General features: G+C 36.7%; 1 protein-coding gene across 4 annotated transcripts in view; it reads left to right on the plus strand.

The window, feature by feature from the left end:
• Nucleotides 1-11,139: 11,139 nt before the first annotated feature.
• The window catches only part of LOC121981490 (NADPH-dependent aldo-keto reductase, chloroplastic-like), a 60,047-nt gene continuing 48,846 nt past the window's right edge, over nucleotides 11,140-22,340 (plus strand). The window contains exons 1-7 of one of the 4 annotated variants that reach the window (XM_042534036.1): nucleotides 11,171-11,483; nucleotides 11,924-11,974; nucleotides 12,211-12,287; nucleotides 12,387-12,474; nucleotides 14,089-14,361; nucleotides 14,462-14,713; nucleotides 15,130-15,458. In XM_042534036.1, coding sequence (XP_042389970.1) covers nucleotides 11,373-11,483; nucleotides 11,924-11,974; nucleotides 12,211-12,287; nucleotides 12,387-12,474; nucleotides 14,089-14,361; nucleotides 14,462-14,713; nucleotides 15,130-15,213 — 936 coding nt within the window. In that variant the 5' untranslated portion in view covers nucleotides 11,171-11,372 and the 3' untranslated portion in view covers nucleotides 15,214-15,458. Of the gene's footprint in view, nucleotides 11,484-11,923; nucleotides 11,975-12,210; nucleotides 12,288-12,386; nucleotides 12,475-14,088; nucleotides 14,362-14,461; nucleotides 14,714-15,129; nucleotides 15,459-22,340 lie in introns of those variants that run through there. The other 3 variants (XM_042534033.1, XM_042534034.1, XM_042534035.1) reach the window with 3 other exon arrangements.

Raw genomic sequence — 22,340 nt, forward strand, 5'->3', positions numbered from 1 at the left:
ACGGGAAAAGTCCAAGTATGGAGACTTGGCACGGAAAAGTCCAAGCAGGGAGCTTGGCACAGGAAAAGTCCAAGTATGGAGACTTGGCACGAGAGAAGTCCAAGTATGGAAGCTTGGCATGGGAAGTCGGAGAGGGCTCGGCAGCTCGTTCTCCGGACTAGGTCAGAGAGGGCTCGGGAGCTCGTTCTCTGGACTGGATGTGGAAGTCGGAGAGGGCTCGGTAGCTCGTTCTCCGGACTAGGTCAGAGAGGGCTCGGTAGCTCGTTCTCTGGACCGGACGAAGTCGGAGAGGGCTCGGTAGCTCGTTCTCCGGACTAGGTCAGAGAGGGCTCGGTAGCTCGTTCTCTGGACCGGACGAAGTCAGAGAGGGCTCGGTAGCTCGTTCTCCAGACTAGGTCAGAGAGGGCTTGGTAGCACGTTCTCTGGACCGGACGTGGAAGTTGGAGAGGGCTCGGTAGCTCGTTCTCCAGACTAGGTCAGAGAGGGCTCGGTAGCTCGTTCTCAAGACCAGGAAGGCCTTAGGATTTAGGGATGAGAAGCTCTAAATCCACATGGGCATTGGATCGGTCAGCAGACCGATCCAGTGATACTCAGGTTTATCTGATTAGTCTGGTGACCGATTAGTAACCAAACAGTGGTTCACTGTAGGTTATCTGATCGGTCCATAGACCGATCAGAAAACGATCAGTAAGCTACTGATCGTTGCCTGATCGGTCCCCAGACCGATCAGGGATCGGCAACCCTTCACAGAAGAGGTGGGATCGGTCTGGGGACCGATCAGACTAGGGCCTGATCGGTCCACAGACCGATCAGGGATGTCCTGGACCGATCAGGCTATGGCCTGATCGGTCCAGGTCTAGCCGTTGAGACACAACGGCTAGATTTCTCTCTGTGTCTTCTTTGTCTTCTTCGCAGGTGCAGATATAAATCACTTCGAGCTGTTACAGTGCTGTAGCTTCTTCCTCACTACTGCGATTTGAGCTTTGCTGAGCTCCCTATTCTTGAAGCTTCGTGTGAGCTTCCATCGACTGGGTGATCAGCTGCTGTTGACATCGTGAAGTTGCTGCTTCATCGAACTCCAGTCGACGAGAAGGCAAGCAAAGTGTTTTTACATTTATATTGTTCTTGTTTTCTTTCTCTATTGGTTGTACTCCATTCTTGCTGTTGCAAGAGAGATTGTGGCGAGGTTTCTCCACCCAGAAGGAGTTCACATTAGCCGGTTATCCGGGGTCTCATCCACCGACGGATTGATAGGCTTCGTCCACCTTACGGACACGCCGAGGAGTAGGAGTATCATCTCCGAACCTCGTTACATCATCGTGTTTGAGGTTTGATCTTCTCTACTTTCGTTTCTACATTGTATTTCCGCTGCACTAACCTAATTTGTAGCAAGAAACGATAATTTGAGGTCGGCTATTCACAGCCCCCTCACTAGCCGCTATCCGAAGGTCCTAACAAGTGGTATCAGAGTCAGGTTGCTCTTCGTCGGATTAACACCCGAGGGAGCACAAGCTAGAGAATGGATCTACTTGGAGAAGACATCACGATTCCACCCTTCTACGATCGTGACGACTTCGCGTATTGGAAGGTAAGAATGAAGTATTTTCTTATGACTAACCTAGTGAATTGGAATTGTGTACAAGTAGGTTTTATTCCTCCGGTGGATAAAGAAGGAGAACCTCTTGAGAAGAAGAAGTGGACGAAGGAACAAATCCATCGATCCATGATCAACGACGAGGTAACGAAAATCTTTGAATTTTCATTACCTAATGATGTCTTGCGTAAGATAGGTGGATACAACGATGCCAAGGAGTTGTGGAACAACTTGGCTAAGTTCCATGAGGAGAGCTCCAATTCAAGTCATGAAGAGGAGTCAAGTGAGCCAAGTAGCTCACATCATGGAGGTATGGAATTAGAAGTTGAGGGCTACTCAACATCTAAGGAAGAAGAGGAGGAGAGTTCTTCATCAAGATTGGTGCAAGAAGAAGCCTCTACCTCCGGAAGGGATGAAGAAGAGAGCGTATATCCATCCTCAACACTAGGTAACTCAAGCAATTTAATTTCTTGTAAATTACATATAATATGTTGTGAGTGTAGGGAATATGGACATTACAAGAGTAAGTGTCTAAGGAGGATTAGGAAGACTCCACCGGCACCAAAGGTCAAGAAAGCCGGAGTCCCGATACGCAAGGGTAAGGAGCACGTGGTGTGCTTCCAATGCAAGCGAAGGGGACACTATAGGAGCCAATGTCCGAGGGGGAGGCAATCTCACAAGGACAATAGATCGAGCACGTCTATAGGGGGAGCTAAGACAAACCCTAAGGTAATCTCTAAGGCACATTCTTGCAATTCTAGTAGGATGCATGCTAGTAGCCTTATTGCTATTATCAATAATAATAAGCATGATAACTATAGTAACCGATACACGTGCTTAGGTGCCAAACATGTTAGCCTAGATAAGGACAATACTAGAAAAACCAACCCTAGAATTAACTCATCTAAGGTTAAGGAAAACCTAGGTAGGAATCCCAAAACAACTAGACATATGCCTAGGTATACCTCAAAGAAAAATGACAAATTAAAACTTGAGGTATTAGAAAAGAAAAATCAAGTCTTGAGGTCAAGACTTGACAATTTAGAAAAGGCCCTTAAGAATATAGAGAAGTCAACTCAAGGGTCTAAGGGTCAAAAATCAAAGCCCAAGAACATAAGAGGTTTGGGTCACAAACCTAAGACTCAAGTGGTCAAGCCCACTTATCATAATGTTCCATTCGATTATGGAACAAGACCTAGGGCTAGAAAGACCATCACCAAGGTCACAAGGGGAGTCACCTCTAGAGTTGATCTTGATGAGTCCCAAATGACCAAGGCTTTAAAGCCTAGGAGGGTCATTAGGAGGGTTGCTAGGGAAGTCATCCCTAGTGAATATTTAGTGAACCCAATGAGCTCCAATAGGTTTTGGGTTCCTAAGAGTGTGATTCCATCACGCTAGATGGTTTAGGGTGTGCCAACCTTACATGAATAGGTAGTTAACCTAATCATGGCAAAAGATGGCACTTTAGGAATTTTCATGGTGTAATTAAGCCTTGAAAATGAAATGAAAAGTTATTCCTAAAGTGATTAGGATGTGCCAATCATATTTGAGGAGTTTCCTAGAGTCAATCTAATTGGCACATAGTGATCTAAAAATCTTTAGTATATGATTTTAGGTCTATTACACTTAGGAATATGGAATTTATGGCAAAATGATCAAAATTATCAAAAATGACAACTAAGGCTAGAATTAGGTATTTTCTATACCTTTATATATTATTTGCCATGTATTGTTTGCCATATGCCATGTCATGACATCATATTTAATTTATTATCATTTGAAATGCCATGATAATACTTAGGTTAGCTATATGTCATGCCTTATTTAAGTTTCATACTTTATGACATGACATCATGACATTGACACATGTTTTTACTTATGATATTATTTTATGTCATGTCATCATCTCTTGCATTTATCAATTAATTTGATTTAAGGATAAAAACATAATTTGATATGGAGATCAAATTGTTGTTTAGAAAATGCATGAGAACTTAGATTAAGATGACCTAAACCATATCTCACATCAAAATTGACTTGAATATGTTTGATACACCTTAGATGTGTGTGAGATATTAGGATTATGAGTTAGGATCAAGGTGCATAGTTCTTGTACCTAGATGAGCCTAATTCGAAATTGAGGATCATAGGGAAAGCTTGTGTACAAGTCATGTACACTTAGCCCTAAGATTGTGGTCCTAAATTAAATGGTTTAAAATCATTTCAAAATTGATTTGAAAAACCTTAATGAAGCTTTTCTAGTGATAGCATTCATCATTGAGCAAGTTGATACAAAGTTTTTGAAACCTTGAGCTATTTCAAAACTTTTCAAACTTTGTATCAAGATTTGAAAATGGAAGTTATTTTCATAGAAAACTATTTTTCCATGATAGTATATGTCATGAGGAATGTATCCTCAAAATTTTATAATTTTTAGAATTTTCTGTAATTTTGTAGAGGTTTCTGAATTTCGGAAGGAAGAAATTCAGAAATCAGATGTGTGACCGATCAGGAGGTTCCCTGATCTGTCCAGGGGATGCTGGATCGGTCACTGGACCGATCCAGGGAGCTCCTGATCGGTCTGGTGACCGATCGGGCGTGCCAAAATGCTGATTTTCGACTGTGTTATCTGAAATTTCAGCTGAAAGTTAAAACACAGTTTGTGTTTTGGATTTCTAAAGGTTTGAAACTCTCCAAGACATTGTTGGTGCAATGGTCAAGGGGGAGTTGACCTTTAGGGGGAGATTTACCTATTAGTCAAGGGGGAGTTGACTTTTAGGGGGAGTTTTTACTCTAAAGACTTGAGTGATATGGGATTATCACTAAGTTGATTGTTGACTTTAGTATCAAGGTGGAAATTAAGGGTTTCAATGAAAGGTATGAGACTTTCATTAGGAATAAACTCTTGACCTTGATTCACTCTTTTTAATGTGTGTCAAACAGGGGGAGAATGGGAGAATATCCAAAGAATGTTCAAGAAAGAACATTAGAGTTTGGGGAGAATGTTCAAGGAAGAATATTGGGAAACCTAAGTTAGGTTATCAGGTTAACCTAACTTGTTTATGGTTTTGTCAAACATCAAAAAGGGGGAGATTGTTGGTGCAACCTTAGGTCAAGGTTGACCTGGTTGACCTGACTCGAGTTGACCTGACTCGAGTTGTATTTTGATGTTTGACGAGAATAGAAAAGCTCTATTTTGATGTTTGACGAGAGTAGAAAAGTTGTATTCTGATGTTTGACAGAATATAAATTTGGGAGATTGTGGGTGTAATCTTTGGTCAAGGTTGACCTGGTTGACCCGAGGTGAGTCGACCTGATTCGGAAAGTCCTGGTGAGTGAAGCCAGGCAAGGGAAAGTCCTGGGAGTGAAGCCAGGCAGTTGGAAAGTCCTGGTGAGTAAAGCCAGGCAGTTGGAAAGTCCTGGTGAGTGAAGCCAGGCAAGGGAAATCCAGATGGGTCAAGGTTGACCAGACATCTGGTGAAAAGTCCAAGTATGGAGACTTGGCACGGGAAACGTCCAAGTATGGAGACTTGGCACGGAAAAGTCCAAGCAGGGAGCTTGGCACGGGAAAAGTCCAAGTATGGAGACTTGGCACGAGAGAAGTCCAAGTATGGAAGCTTGGCATGGGAAGTCGGAGAGCGCTCGGCAGCTCGTTCTCCGGACTAGGTCAGAGAGGGCTCGGGAGCTCGTTCTCTGGACTGGATGTGGAAGTCGGAGAGGGCTCGGTAGCTCGTTCTCCGGACTAGGTCAGAGAGGGCTCGGTAGCTCGTTCTCTGGACCGGACGAAGTCGGAGAGGGCTCGGTAGCTCGTTCTCCAGACTAGGTCAGATAGGGCTCGGTAGCTCGTTCTCCAGACTAGGTCAGAGAGGGCTCGGTAGCTCGTTCTCAAGACCAGGAAGGCCTTAGGATTTAGGGATGAGAAGCTCTAAATCCACATGGGCATTGGATCAGTCAGCAGACCGATCCAGTGATACTCAGGTTTATCTGATCGGTCTGGTGACCGATCAGTAACCAAACAGTGGTTCGCTGTAGGTTATCTGATCGGTCCACAGACCGATCAGAAAACGATCAGAAAATGATCAATAAGCTACTGATCGTTCCCTGATCGGTCCACAGACCGATCAGGCTTTAAAGCCTCATAGAGAGATGTGGCTGACCGGTCTGGGGACCGATCAGCCTAGGGCCTGATCGGTCCACAGACCGATCAGGGATCGGCAACCCTTCACAGAAGAGGTGGGATCGGTCTGGGGACCGATCAGACTAGGGCCTGATCGGTCCACAGACCGATCAGGGATGTCCTGGACCGATCAGGCTATGGCCTGATCGGTCCATGTCTAGCCGTTGAGACACAACGGCTAGATTTCTCTCTGTGTCTTCTTTGTCTTCTTCGCAGGTGCAGATATAAATCACTTCGAGCTGCTACAGTGATGTAGCTTCTTCCTCACTACTGCGATTTGAGCTTTGCTGAGCTCCCTATTCTTGAAGCTTCGTGTGAGCTTCCATCGACTGGGTGATCAGCTGCTGTTGACATCGTGAAGTTGCTGCTTCATCGAACTCCAGTCGACGAGAAGGCAAGCAAAGTGTTTTTACATTTATATTGTTCTTGTTTTCTTTCTCTATTGGTTGTACTCCATTCTTGCTGTTGCAAGAGAGATTGCGGCGAGGTTTCTCCACCCAGAAGGAGTTCACATTAGCCGGTTATCCGGGGTCTCATCCACCGACGGATTGATAGGCTTCGTCCACCTTACGGACACGCCGAGGAGTAGGAGTATCATCTCCGAACCTCGTTACATCATCGTGTTTGAGGTTTGATCTTCTCTACTTTCGTTTCTACATTGTATTTCCGCTGCGCTAACCTAATTTGTAGGAAGAAACGATAATTTGAGGTCGGCTATTCACACCCCCCTCTCTAGCCGCTATCCGAAGGTCCTAACAAACATAAGTCTAAGCTATAAATACCAACTCAAATTAATCAAGTTAAGTTATCATTCTTAGTCAAACTAACTGGATCAATTACTTAACTTGACTAACCAAGTAAATGCTATTACCTTAAGGTAAACAGCTAGTAGCTAAAGGTTAGACATTCTTTTTAAGGAAAGTAGATGTATGCTTAACTTTTTTTTTAAAAAAAAATTTTGATCCATACATGCTTGGACCTTAGGATAAAAATCACTTACTTTTCCCTCAGATTAAACACACTTAGTTAAATTTTTTAAGGCACTTTGTAAATTAATTTTTCAAATTAACATATTTTCTCCATTTGAAATTTATTTTTAATTTATGTCAAATGGGGAGTAAAAGCAAGGTTTTCAAAGTTAAGTAATTTTTGAAAATCAAGTTTTTAAAGTTAAGTTGTATTCAAAACTTAAAGTAATTTATGAAGTTAAGTAATAGCTAAGTCATTTTCAAAAAAGCAAGGTTTTCAAAGTTAAGTAATTTTTTAAAAATCATGTTTTTAAAGTTAAGTTTTATTCAAAACTTAGAGTAATTTTTTAAGTTAAGTAAAAGCTAAGTCATTTTCAAAGATTAAGTTTTATTCATTTATTCAACCCTTAAAGTAATTTTTGAAGCAAGTGGTAAAAGCTAAGTTTAGCGAAGTCATTTTCAAAACTTAAATTTAGTTAAGTTTTTTTTTTAAAAAAAAACTAAGTCATTTTCAAAGCTTAAATTTAGCTAAGTTTTTTTTTTAAAAAAAAAGCTAAGTCGTTTTCGAAACTTAAATTTAGCTAAGTTTTTTTTTAAAAGAAAAGCTAAGTCACTTTTAAAGCTTAAAAATTAACTAAGTTTTTCTAATTAAAAGTCTATTTTCAAAACTAAGAATTTATCCAAATTTTTTTAAGTTAAGAAAGGGCTATGTTCCAGGGGAGTTTAAAATATCAAACTTAGAAATTTTCCTTCAAAACAACTCTTTCAAAATCTTATAAAAATATTTGTTCGTAACTTGTTTAAAGTATTATATACTTGTTTAACTTAACTTTTGAACCAGGTTGCCATAATCAAAAAGAGGGAGATTGTTGGTGCAGGGAGCACCAGATGATCGAACCTGTGTTTTGATAATGGCAAAGGGGTTCTAAGTTAAGATTGTTTTGTTATTTAACAAGTGTGAATGAGTTTACAAGAAAGTTCTAAGTTATCTTAAGCAAAAATCCTAGTAGAGTCTAAGAAGGTGGAAAAGTTCTAGCTGCGGTTAGACAACAAAGTCTTGGAAGGTCAAATACATCAAGTGAAATCCTAGGGTCGCGGACTCTAAGTGGAAGTCCTGGTAGTCATGAACACCAGGCGGAAAACTGGATAGGTTGGGGATCGGGACGTCCAGTGAAAAAGTCTTGAAGTCTCGGATGATGAGCAAAAGTCCAGACAATTTGGAGGATCGGTCTGGCAAAAGATAAACTTTTATTAGAGAAGCAGGTGAGGATGCATTCTCTATTGAGGGAACAGTAAGCGTCGGTTCTACCTAGGGTTTCCAAGAAATCCAAAAGTTAGAACTGGACCGTCCTTATAGGTTGCATATTATTCTTTTTGCATATTATTCTAACTTTGTTTTGTAGATAACTAACATTTTATAGGTTGAAGTTTGTGGCCTTGATCAGTCGACCGAACTTCTGGATTGGTTGACCGAACCCCAGAGATCATATAGCTTGTGGCTACGTTTCGACCAAGGATTGATTGACTGAATGTTGGGTTCAGTCGATCGAATGTTGGGTTTAGTCGACTTGATTGGGCCGAGTTGATCAGATCAGACAAACCGAAGATCATCGATGGATCAGTCGACTAAATGAAAGGATTGGTTAACCGAACAAAGACTCTTATCCAAGCAGCATTTGGACGAAAAGTCGGGCAGATTCAGGTGGGATTAGTTGACTGATCCGGGGGATCGGTCGACCGATCAAAGTCGAATCAAACCTGATCCCGAGATCAGTGGATCTGATCAAGTTCAACTTGGCTATAAAAGGAGGTCTCGACCCAACACTTCGACACAACGAAATATGAGAATCCTTAGCTTCTATGCGCTGCTCCGAGAACCTCTACGATGCCCAAACTCTGCTCCGATGATGGAAAGCTAGACCTTTTAGATCCTTAGAAGTCATCAGTATAATTTCAATTGGGTATTTAAGTTATAATATGTTGTACACATATTTGTACTATTCTGGATTGATAGTGAATTACCAAAGTAAATATTAAACGAGTGTGCCTTAGAGTAGGAGTCGTCATAGGCTCCGAACCAAGTAAAATTACTTGTATTCGTGTGAATCCTTTTTCCTTTTCTTTTCTTATTTTCTGTTGCGTTTCATTCTGTGTTTTACGAAAAATGGGAAATAGCCATGAGTGCTATTCACCCCCTCTTTAGCATGTCTCGATCCTACACAGAATATTTAATTCATTCGTTAAATAACGTTAGCGATCAATTTCACAACGACGATAATAATCAGTCGTTAATCGATCGCTAAGTTCAATTAGCAATAGATAATTCTGTCAAGTTTTTTTAGGCTTAAATACCTTTAACTCCCTATGTTTTCTGTCTAGTAGCATTTTGCCACCCCTGTGTTTAAAAAATAACATTTAACCCCCTTTGACCAAAGTCAAAATGTGAGAAATCTTGTAAAAGATAATTGTGCCTTTATTTTTTATTTTATCATTTTTCAATAATAACCTCGAGAGGAAAAAAACACATTGAATTGACCATTATATCTTTTGATAAAAATTCTCACAAAATTTATATATGCACCAGTATAAACAACACAAAATAGCAACTTTGAAAGGATAACTAACCAAAAACTCATTCCACCACCCTCATAAATTGGGAAAAAAACCAAAAATTTAAATTAATGAACCAAAATCAAATGAAGATGGAACAAAGTTCATCATTAAAAATCTCTTCCTTCTCATCAAATGTGGCATACAATGAATACAAAATAATTGTGCCATTGTCTTTTTTTTTTTTGCAAGAGAGAAAAAAACACATTGAATTGACAATTATATCCTTAGTAAAATCCCTTATAAAATTCATACATACACCTGCATAAACAACAAAAAAAGCAGAAACTTTGAAAGGGATAACCAGTCAAAAACTCATTCAACCACCCTCACCGAACAAAAAAAGAGCCAGAATTCTAAATTGATGAACCAAAATCACTCATACTTCATTGTATGTCACATTTGATGATGAAAAGGAGATTTTTAAGGATGAATTTTGTTTCATTTTCATTTGATTTTGATTTATCAATTTAGAATTGTAACTCTTTTTTGTTTAGTGAGGGTGGTAGAATAAGTTTTGATTGCTTATCCCTTTTAGAGTTGTTATTTTCTATTATTTATGCGGGTGCATGTATGAATTCTGTGAGAATTTGTACTGAAGGATATAATCCTCTTGAAGTTATTATTGAAAAAAAGAATAAAAAAAAACAAGGGCACAATTATCTTTTATAATATTTTTCACATTTGACTTTTTGTCAAAGGGGGTTTAATGTTATTTTTAAAAGACAGGGGTAAAATACTATTGGATAAAAAACATAGAGGGGTTAAAGGTATTTAAATTTTTTTTATAAGTGTTATGGTATGCTAATAAAGACATAATGTAATTAATTACAAATTATAGACATATTTGGTAAATTATTTATTATTATTTTATGAATATAAATCAGGATAAAAAGAGATAAAAAATAGTAAATTTTTAACTTCAATTAAACTTCCCATATACGCTGGGACGAATTTATTCACTTATTGCCACCATATTTTACCATACACATACTTGGTTATACATGGCAACATTTTAATTTATTGATTATTTTAAAGTACACAAAAGAAAATTGGAAGATTTTTTATTATTTTTGGTAAAAATTAAAAGCGCATTAAAAGATCAAGGCAACCTTTTTTTTTCCCAATCAAAATAATGTCTATATTTTTTTATTTAAAACACATTCCTATTCGACACTGATTAATATTTATTATAATATAAATAAAATTAATCAATGAAATTATAATATATGAATATTGTTATATTATTTTTTTCAACTTTTTAATATTATTATAATTATACTGATTACAACATGTTAAAGATATTTGAACTAAACTAAAATAATTTTGATTAAGTTGAAATGAATTAACATAATCAATATTTTTAATTTTAATTAAGTTAAAATATTTTTATTATGTTATAATTCATTTTATATTGTAGCAAAATATAATTTCTTGTAATATTCACATTCACAATTATTATAATTGTGTTTTAAAAAAATCTTATAATAGTGTTAAAAGTGATGTTTGGTAAGTTAAAATAAGTTTAATTATAATTTAAATATAATAATATTTTATATATAATCATTTTAATTAATTAAGTTATGCCCAAAAGAAAAAATTGAGCCGATGCTATTTTAATATATATATATATATATATATATATATATATATTTAAGATAACCAGAGACCATTTTGATTTTTTGCTTTGAATCTTTATAATTGATTCTATTCTGCCGTCCGGCGCGTCGCAATCATCTCGCGTCCGCGATCGACTGATCGCGAAGGAATGGCATGACTCGCAGAAGCAGCCGGGGTTATTCCCAACTAGTCCCAATTCGGACGAAACAAAACCATCACCACGCCACTTGGCGATGTCCCGAACCCTTTGCCACACCGGTCTACTCCGCGTCTCCACTATAAAGCGCGAGGGAGCCGAGTCCTGCCTCGCGTCTTCTCCATCGTTCTTGTTGAACCACACGGCAGTCTTTCTCTCCCCCCTCTCTCCTCCTAAGCCTTTCGCTTCCTCCTGATAGAAGCGCCGATGGCGAGGTTTTTTACCTTGAATACCGGAGCAAAGATCCCCTCGATCGGGCTCGGAACCTGGCAGTCAGAGCCGGGACGTGTCGCCGCTGCAGTCACCGCAGCTGTCCATGTATCAATCACAACTTTTAACCACTTGATTTTTTCTTCTTGATCGAATAGTTGATACGTAGGCAGCTTTGTTTGGTGTTCTCTGCGCTCTGTTTTCTGCAACTAGCAAATGGTTCTTTGTCGGAGAAATCAATCTAGGATTTCTCGATCTGCATCAAACATTAAAACAAGTGTCGGTTGCGACTATCTATTAGATCAAGCACCTCGTTACGATTGATCGCGCTGCATTTATATGTTGTTTGTTGTCCATAGACCATGAAATGGCTATACCTATCATAATCTATCTGTTTCTCCTTATATTGGGGAGGTTTTCACTTTTTGTTTTTGCTGCGAAGTATTTGCATCGCTAGTTTTCACGTCTTCTCTAATAGAAGCTAATGACTCTCTCGAAATGTGGTGTCAGCTGGGCAACTAATTGATTTTCCTCTTGTGCTTTTGTAGGCTGGCTACAGGCACATTGATTGTGCACATATCTACAATAATGAAAAAGAGGTAATTTATTTTTTTGCTCAGATTAAGGAGAGACAGAATGGTGTAATAGTTATACAATAAAGGAATGCTAATGTGTTACTGCAGACCTTTGAATGGTTGTAATATGTATAATAGGAACGAGAATAGAGGTTCATCATTCTATTTCTAACTATTCTTTTATGGTAACTTAGAAGATAGTTTGTTCAATCTCGTTGGAGTAGATTTCTGGAATGATCACTCTTATGTCTTTATTGTAGATTGGTTTGGCCTTAAAGAGCCTATTTGACAAGGGTATTGTGAAGCGCGAGGAGCTGTTCATCACATCTAAACTATGGTGAGTTATCAAACCTTAAATGTAATAGATGCTAAGTTAATAAAGTAGGTTTTATCAATTTATAATACAATCAAATAAAAACCATGAAATGGTTCCCAGGTGTGATGATCATGCTCCAGAAGATGTACCTGCTGCACTTGATTTGACGTTGAGTGATCTTCAACTTGATTATTTGGACCTCTACCTTGTAAGTGATCTTCACTATCGCCCATATAGTTTGTAGAAATTAGGTTATAATTTGAAAAATTCTATTAATTTACAAGGGCAAAACTGAATCACATAAGTTAACTAGAAAAGGCCAATATCGTTTCTCATGATAAGGATTATTGTACTAGTCCAATACTTGGCACTCTTTGCCACACTTCAATGAGTTTTGAAGCGTAAACTTATCTAAATTTATTTTGATATACACTTAAGGAAATAAGTGAAACCATTTTTGATTAAGATTTGTTACATTTTAAAAATTTCGCTCAAAAATGTTAATTAATTTCATATTCTAGTTCACATAATTTATTTTTCAATGTAAACAAATTAGTGGAAGGAAATTGAAGGTGTTAACTTATCTAATTTTATTTTGATATACATCGAAGGAAATAAGTGAATCCATTTTTAATTCTATCTAATTGAGAATGATTAATTTTCAAGTATAAATAAATAAAATAATAGAAGGAGATTTAATGAGTTAAGTGCATTTGAGTTCATTTAGCATGCTTATACAAATGCCAAAGCATGTTGAGTTCATGACATAGTGGGTTACAATAAAATTAATAAAATTTTAATTTAATACACTATTTATTTTTTATAGTCATTTCTTAAAGTTAATAAAGTGAAGCATTAAAAGAGTAAATACATATAGTAGCATGATATAATACTTAAAGTCTACCATTTTGATTAGGGACCAAAACCTCATTAGGATGGTATTTAAACCTTAGTTAAAACTATTAAAGTTTTATGGTTTGTTTGTGTCTCAAAATGGAATAGATAAGATATATAATAGTTATTCCTAGGAAATAAAATAGCTATTCATACAGAATAAATAGGCAAATAAAAAATTACTTCTGTTCATGGGATAGACAAAAAATCATAGAATAACTATTCTTATGTTTAGCTGGTAGGAATGTTATTTGGAATTCACAAAGAATAGTTTTAAATGAAAATTTTGCCTTATTTGAATAATTTTTATTTGTGTCATCTTACTTTGATGCTTTGATCTATTTTTAGCTTGATGATCTTGACTACCTTGATCAAATTCAATAAGTATTACAAGGTCATTTTTACAGCCAATCAATGTGATATTTATTTCATGAGAATTCATTAAGAATGGAGTGATTATACGCACGAACTAAACACACCATTTAAGTTTTATCTTATTTAAGGGTTTCTTTAAAGGTACCAACATTCAAAGTTTCACATTGAAAATTTTTATTTTACACTGCATCAAAAACTTTCTTTATTAATAGTGCTGCATAATATTTGAATGCAACAGCTGAGAACTATTTGTTTGATATGAGGAAAGTAATTCTGGAGATAGATAAGAGAAATTATTGAACTAACATGTGTGAATTTGAGGTCTCACTACCCAGAAAAAAATTACAGTGCTTTCAATGTTGCCATTGTCGATGCAGAGTGATCTTTTTTCTTTGAACTATCAGTTTGGTTTAACATATACTCCCCTTATTATGCCTTCTATAAAATAAATTTTGAAGATTTTACCTGTGAAGATTCTGTAATTCTCACATATCTTTCTTGAATATATATTCCTTTTAATTAGTGGAACTCACTGTTTCAAATTTTTCTCAAGATTCATTGGCCATTTCGCATTAAGAGGGGAACTACCATAAGCCCTGAAAATTTCTTACCAGTTGATATACCTTCTACATGGGGGGTTATGGAAAAACTGTATGATTTAGGCAAAACTCGTGCTATCGGTGTGAGCAATTTTTCAACTAAGAAATTAGAAGATTTGCTTTCATACGCTCGAGTTCCTCCAGCTGTGAACCAGGTTGAGTCTCACCCATGTTGGCAACAAACAAAGCTTCGGACCTTTTGTCAATCAAAGGGTGTTCATCTGTCTGTAAGTTATCTAGTTTCTTGCAATTCTATCCTTTTTTTTTTTCACATATATTTTCTCCATCTATTTTCTTAGATAACCTATACATATGATTCATTTGCAGGCATATTCTCCTCTGGGCTCACCTGGTACAAGCTTCATTAAGGGTAGCAATGTGCTTACACATCCAATAGTGAACCAGGCTGCTGAGAAATTAGGCAAGACTCCTGCACAAGTAGCATTGCGCTGGGGCATTCAAATGGGGCATAGTGTGCTGCCCAAGAGCACATCTGAAGCAAGGATAAAACAAAACTTGGACATATATGAGTGGTCCATTCCTGATGACATGCTTGCCAAATTATCTCAAATTGAACAGGTAACTAATCCCCCAAGTACCCACTGCACATTAATTATGATTCTTTGCCAACATAAATCTTCCTAAACTAAAGTGACATTAGTCAGTTCCAATTGAAATTTAACCTCCTAAATTGTTATTTTAGGTTGGTTTTCATAAGGAAGAATCTCTTGCTTCAGTTTAGAACTCTCCATGTTGAATATTTGGTTTTGTTTAGCTTCTTAATTCTATATTTAGCTGAGTCTAAAGAAAGTTTAAATATTTTTCATGTATCCAAAATATTTTTCATGTATCCAAAAGTATTTTTCATCTCTTTTTCTGTTTCATCGATTCAAATGTTGGTAGTATACTGTTCGAGAATGCTATTTTTAGATTCTTGACAGCTATTTAGTCTCGGTAATCCCAAATTTTTGGTTTTTTTTTGTTTTACTCAACAGGCAAGGTTAATGAGAGCCGATTTTCTAGTCCACCCTCAAAGCATTTACAAAACTGTGGAGGAGTTGTGGGATGGGGAGATCTGAGCAAACCATAATCCATGTCATGGAGACGAGCTTTGATTTTTCTGCTTTTCATGTATTGGAAGAACCTTAGAGTCACTGTCCTTAATAATCTTGAACTTGTAATGATCCAACTACTAGCTTATATTTGATTCAAAATGGAATTATTTGTTAGAAGTTTTGGTTAGCAGTGTGACTCAACAGCTACATGGATACACTTGCAGTTCTGTTTTCTTATTTGATGCTCTCTATGAAAGTGTTCATCTGCATATTATTGGTATCTTGGTGCTGCAAACTTTATACATTGACGGCTTTGAAGTTTAATTACACCATAAATTATGTGGAGATTCAATTTTCCTATCCATATATTTTATATTTTCTTAGACAAGTTTAATACTCGTCTAGTTGTCTTTGACAACAAGCATAATTTAGTCAATGTACTCCTTTGAGCTAATATAAATATGTTTTGACATGAGCATAAATAACATGTTAGACTGTGCGTATAGTCATCCAACATTCTTTTACTTCTTTGCTTATGGAGGTTATTACAACAATTCGATAAAGGATAGAAGAAATCTAGTAACCACTCTTAGCAAGATCTGATGATGCTCTTCTCCTTCCTCCCTTGATGTAGCTTAATTTGACTTCCTTTTTTCAATCTTTCTTTAATCTATTCAAGTGGGCCCATTCTTTTGTTGTTGTAATTTTACTATAATAGTTCAATATCCTTTTATGGGTTTGTAATGATACATGGAGAATACAATGATCTAAGGGAAAAGAAAAGCCTTAAGCCGCTTGACCAAGTTTTCTAATCTAGATCCACCAAGATTATTTTCACTTTGGGTGATCTCGTTGGAATACGCTGTTTTGGCAATGTTTTCTCTTTTGTGGTTAGATCTAACCACACTGGTTTGATAGATTGGTAATATGAATTTGGTTAGGTGTGTATATTTGATCATTTGCATAAAGTGTGTAAAATATCATGCGAATTTAGAGATTGAAGTGATTATATTTGGATTGATCAAATTTAAACGTTAGACTTCATACATGAGTGTGAAGATACGAGGAGCTTTAAACTCATGGATTCATGATCATTAACGTTGAAGATAGATTTGAAGATCCATGCATTGTATTGTATTATTTTGGATTTATTTTGAATTAAATGTTGTATTGGTAGGTAGTTTTTAGCTTCCGCATAGAGTTGGTTATTGAAGAAGTTTATCTTAGGAATTAGTGGGTGTATGATGATTCATAGTGGTTGGAGGGCTATATAAATTGCAACGAACTTAAGTCACTCTTGAAGTGGTTGACCTGAGGCGCAGGTTGTCCTAAGATTTACTTCCTTGGTCAGTCTAAGCAGTTCTAGTTGACTCAAATTTGCTTTAGTTGTGTTTTTGGGCATGATAGCAAAAGTGCATTGAACAAGTTGATTCAGAATTGAATGTTAAGGTCTCTAATGCTTGTATTTTATACGTTAATATACACAGATTCAAAATTGGTTGACAAAATGCTTGGAAAGAGTCATGCCCTTGTTTAAAGTTCTTTTTGGTAGAACTTTGACATTAAAATTTATAAGAAAACATTTATGTTAATCCTCTATCATTTTCAAGTTCTAAAGAAAACACACAAGAAGGAAAGACAAGGTACCATCCTTTGGCCTTAAGTTTTTTTAGATATTATTCTTTTCACCTGCAATTATATTCTTGTCTAAGAGGTGAGGTAGAGGATCTTTCTCATCGTTTTAGTTTATTTGATTTATCAACTTAAGAGTATTGTTTTCTTTTAGAATGTATCTAAGTTTTTTCCTTTGTATTGAATTGTAATCATTCACTAAGTCTAGCAATGAAGCAACTCACTTTTTTTTTGATAATTCCGGTGTCCTGGCTTTCAATTAATTCTAAAAGTAGATGACCTGGTTCACTTAGTAAATTTGGAGTGCAAGTTATGCATACTTAGAAGACAGCTTGACGTATATTCATCCCATATGGAAGTAACTTGATTGTGTAGACCAAAGTAGGTCACGGAGAGTGTGTAAGGTCTACATATAGGATTAAATTCACATGGATGGACTAAATCCAATTAAGTCCACATGGGTGGACTTACACTTGATTAATACATACAACTAATTTTCATTAAAGAAACTAAACAACAATTAAGTGATCTAATATTTAATTGCATATAAAGAGGGTTTGAATAAAATGGATGCTGATTCAATGCATAGATCCATTAACCCGGTTCATTAACATTGATGGGCTATTAACGAGGGATTAACTTTATGGTGGATAGGGCTGTTAATGAGGGATGAGCTTTATGGTGGATAGTCCCCATAAGTTGGGTCGGGTACATAAAGGAAGAGATTGGTTCAATTAGGGCATGCTGAATCTTGCTCTCTTCCACTTGGTTCTTCTCCCCCCATTGAGAAGGACCTTGGGTTGCCGACTTAATCCCGTGGAAGACTTCTATTGCGCTGGTAGGATCTCCAGTGACAAGTAAGAAGCAATATACTTTGCGATGGATTCAGGTCAGCTCTTCGCTAGCTATTGTTTCGATTTCAATATTGCTTTAGAGATTGAGGATAGCTAGATCCTGTTGTAGATGCATCCTTTAGTTCATTATTGATGTATCATGATTCTAACAATTGGTATCATAGCTAAGGATTAACTTATTACCAATTTTTAAGGCGTAAAGATTATTTTTCAATGATTTGACACATATGCATCAATTTTTGCATTTGATTTCATATGGATGAATGGAATTGATATATATCCGTTGAACGTAGCATGGATAGGTTTGGATTTAACCTATGAATCGAGGTTTTCATGTTATCCACGAAGAACACGATTGGCGGCGCGGTTTTAGGGTTTTTGGGTTGAAAAAATCACGATAAGAAATTAAGTTTTTCAATTACCAATCGATTTGGTAATCGATTGGTGTTCACTAATAGATTACCATACAGGTTCAATCGATTAAGATGCCCAAAATCGCGAATAGAGAGTTCCCAAATCAATTGGGCTAATCGATTGGTGAGAGCCAATCGATTGGGATTGTTAAATCGTAACAAAGGTTCCCAAATTGATTGGGCTAATTGATTGATTTTTACCAATCAATTAGCACGAGGGCCAATTGATTGGGATTACTAGATCGCGATAGGTTCCAAATCGATTGGATTGATTGATTGGTGTTCACCAATTGATTACTTGAACCTAATTTGCAAACAGAGAGTTTCCATCAATCGATTACCATGAGGAGCCAATCAATTACGGAATTTGAGAATGCACACAAAGAGTTTCCGAATCGATTGGTTGATCAATTGGTTTTCACCAATTGATTGTGCAATCGATTACGGTTATTTGGGTTGTCCACAAAGAGTTTTTGAATCGATCGACTGATCGATTTGTGTTCATCAATCGATTACGTCAATCGATTAAAGTGGATGAATTGCAAATAATGATCTTCGAAATCAATCAAGGGATTGATTGTTGCGTACTAATCGATTACCAATGTTGGGCAATCAATTAGTGCATGTGTGAATCGATTCCCATCTATTCTTAATCGATTAAGAAGGGTGGCAATCAATTGATAGCTGAATTTAGCTCAGTTTTAAACTGTTTTTTCCCGGATTCTTCTTTGCTCTTGCTACTTAGTCAAACTTATACTATTGGTGAGAACTATTGGGGTGGCTAGGAGTGTTAGTGTAGAGGGATGTTGCTAAGGGTGATTGACCAAAAGAAAGTTATTCTTATGACCGATATATGTTTAAGGAAGCTCACAAATTAAGTTAAACTTCTAAGTCATGTGCATAGTGTGTCGACCCAAAGGAAGGGACACTATATGACCGATTAGAAATATTGTGAGTGATATTTAAAAACATAAGCTAATTAAGGAAACTCATAAATAAAGTATCTAGCAAATAATGCGTTAGTCCAAAGGAAGACGAGTTATGTGGCAAATGAAGGTAATTATGAGTTGTTTGGAGAGTACTAATAGCAAGTTACAATTTAGTCCAAAGACTTGATGTAGTGTTGCACTAGGTATCTCTATTAATGCCCATATAGTTGCATGTTTTATTTGTTATATTTTATTATGGCACAACTATAAAGATACATGCCTTATTTGTTAAATTGAGCTATGTTCTTTGCTTTTGTTTATATAGTATTCTCAATGTCTGCTAATTTGAACAACATTCCCATGCTTACTAGAACAAACTTTAGACAATGGAAAGAACATATTATATTTTTGTTGGGCTGCATGGATCTAGACTTTGCATTTAGGTATGACCGCCCTGCACCTTTAACTAATGATTCCACTGCGGATCCAAAGGTGATCTTTAACAAATGGGAGCGATCAAATCTCATGAGTCTAATGATCATGAGGATTCCTATTCCAGAATCACTTAGAGGTTCAATTATTGAAAATGAGGATGCTAAAACCTCTCTTAAGGAATTAGTAAACCGATTCGCCTCAAACGAAAAGATCGAGACTATTACATTTCTCACGAAGTTAGTGTCCATACGGTACAACAGGAAGGATAACATTAGGGAGTACATAATGGAGATTTCTAACTTGGTTACAAGGCTCAAGACACTAAAGCTAGACATGTCTGAAGTGTCCTTGTGAACCTTATCATAATCTCGCTGTCTACACAGTTCACTCCTTTTAAGTTTAGTTATAATACTCAAAAGGAGAAATGGACACTAAATGAGCTTATAGGTCAGTGTGTAGAGGAAGAAGAGAGATTGAGGGATGACACATTTCATAGTGCTCACTATGCATCCTCATCTCAGTATTCGATCGAGCAGAAGAAGAAGAAGGGCAATGGTAAGAATAAGGGTAAACAATTTGCAGTGACTGGGGCTTCATGGCATAAGGTGCAAAAATAACAAGATTTGTACCTAACTTGTTTCTTTTGTAAAAAGAAAGGTCCTTTGAAGAAGAATTGCCCTAGATATGTCAACTGCGAGTCAAGAAAGATATACTTCTCAACTTTGTTAGTTCAGAAGTCAACCTAGTTATTATACTTAATAACATTTAGTGGATAGATATTGGTGTAACTACTTACATAAGTGTAACTATTCAGGGTTGCCTCACGAGCCAAATGCCAATTGATGTTGAAAGATTCATCTACACGGGAATGGGCAAGAAGGCAAAAGTAGAGGCGATAGGTGTCTTTAGAATTTGTTTGGGGAACAATGTACTTTTGAATTTGGAAAATACATTTGTAGTGTCGTCTTTTAAGCGGAACTTAATTTCTATTTCGTGTTTGGACAAATCTAGATACACTTGTTCATTTGGAAATGAAAAGTTTAGTATTTTTCGAAATTTTATCTATTGTGGTACGAGTTCCTTGATTGACAAACTATACAGATTAGACACTATAACCTATATAGATAACATTGTGATGCATAGTATAGGTGTGAAGCGTGGTGTAACAAATAAGAATTCATCCATGTTGTGGTATAAGAGTTAAGGGCACATATCTAAACAACACCTAGAGAGGTTAATGTCATTCGGAATTCTTGATTCCCCCGATATGTCATATTTTAGAATCTGCATTGAGTATATCAGGGGAAAATAACTAACAAAAGTAATAAGGGTTCAAGGCTGAGTAATGGTGTCTTAGAGCTTATACATACGGAAATATGTGGACTGTTCCCTAAGGCTTCTTGGAACAGTCAAATATACTTTATAAGTTTTATAGATGACTATTCCCGATACAGATACTTATACCTTATTTATGAGAAGTCCTAATCCTTGGACATGTTCAAAACCTTCAAAGCCAAAGTTGAAAATCAACTTGGTAAGAAGATTAAGGCCGTAAGATCAGATTGTGGTTGTGAATACTATGGTAGATCTGGCTGATTAGGTGAACAATGTCCTGGACCATTTGCGGATTACCTTGCTGAGTGCGTTATCAGGGCATAATACACCATGCCTGGGATACCTCAGATGAATGGTATAGTAGAGCGACAAAATTAGACCCTTAAGGACATGGTGAAAAGTATAATTGCATTTTCTTCTCTACCAGAGTCCTTGAGTGAGGCACTCAAGATTGCGATTTACCTATTCAACAAAGTTCCTAGTAAGGTGGTAACGAAAACCCCATTCGAGTTGTGGACAGGTAAAGCGCATAGTCTTAGGTATCTACATGTCTGGGTTGTCCAGCTGAAGCTAGGCCTTATGACCTAACAAAAAGAAATTGGACTTAAGAACCATTAGCTATCATTTTATAGGATATCTGAAAACTCAAGAGGTTTCAAGTTTTTCAACCCCTTGAGTTAATCCTTTTTCGAGATGAGAAATGCCTAATTTATTGAGCATGGTGGGAGTGATAAAGGTAAAAAAATATCATTTGAGGAGAACATTTATGATCCTAATATTGTAAGTTTGTAACTACCGATAGAGCTAATAGTGAAATGATTGTCATTCCACATACAGTTGAAGCTGTACAATCGGAAGGGATAGTTGACCATGATATTTCCATATCTCCTCTAATTCAATTAGAAGGTACGTCATCTCAAATAGAGGAATTCCCTCCTCTGGTTGAGAATGACTCCCAATCATTAGAGAAAGGAGATCTACGATGTCTTGTGATTATGTATATCTCCAAGAGCATGAGTTTAACACTAGGTTGAAAGATGATCCCACATCCTTCCAAGAAGTCAAATAATGCCCTCATCCAGAAAAATGGATTGAAGCCATGAAGGAAGAGATGAAGTCTATGGTGGACAACAACGTTTGGAAACTTGTCGAATTGCCTGAAAGTGTAAAACTTGTTGGTTGTAAATGGATATTTAAAACTAAATGAGATTCACATGGCAATGTGGAAAAGTGTATAAGGTACGCCTAGTCGCCAAGGGATTCACTTAAAAGGAGAATATTGATTATAAGGAGATTTTTTCACCGGTTTCGACAAAAGATTCCCTTAGGGTAATCATGACACTTATAGCTCACTATGACCTAGAGTTACACTAAATGGACGTTAAGACTGTGTTTCTTAATGGAAACAATGAGGAAACTATATACATGGTGCAATCAGAGTACTTTGAGTCGAGAAATTCAAATCACCTAGTATGTGAACTAAGAAAGTTCATTTATGGTTTAAAGCAGGTATTTCGTCAATGATATCGGAAGTTTGATAAGTGGTTTCTTCA

The sequence above is a fragment of the Zingiber officinale genome, chromosome 5A (genome assembly GCF_018446385.1).
Source record: "Zingiber officinale cultivar Zhangliang chromosome 5A, Zo_v1.1, whole genome shotgun sequence".
NCBI classification, from domain to species: Eukaryota; Viridiplantae; Streptophyta; class Magnoliopsida; order Zingiberales; family Zingiberaceae; genus Zingiber; species Zingiber officinale.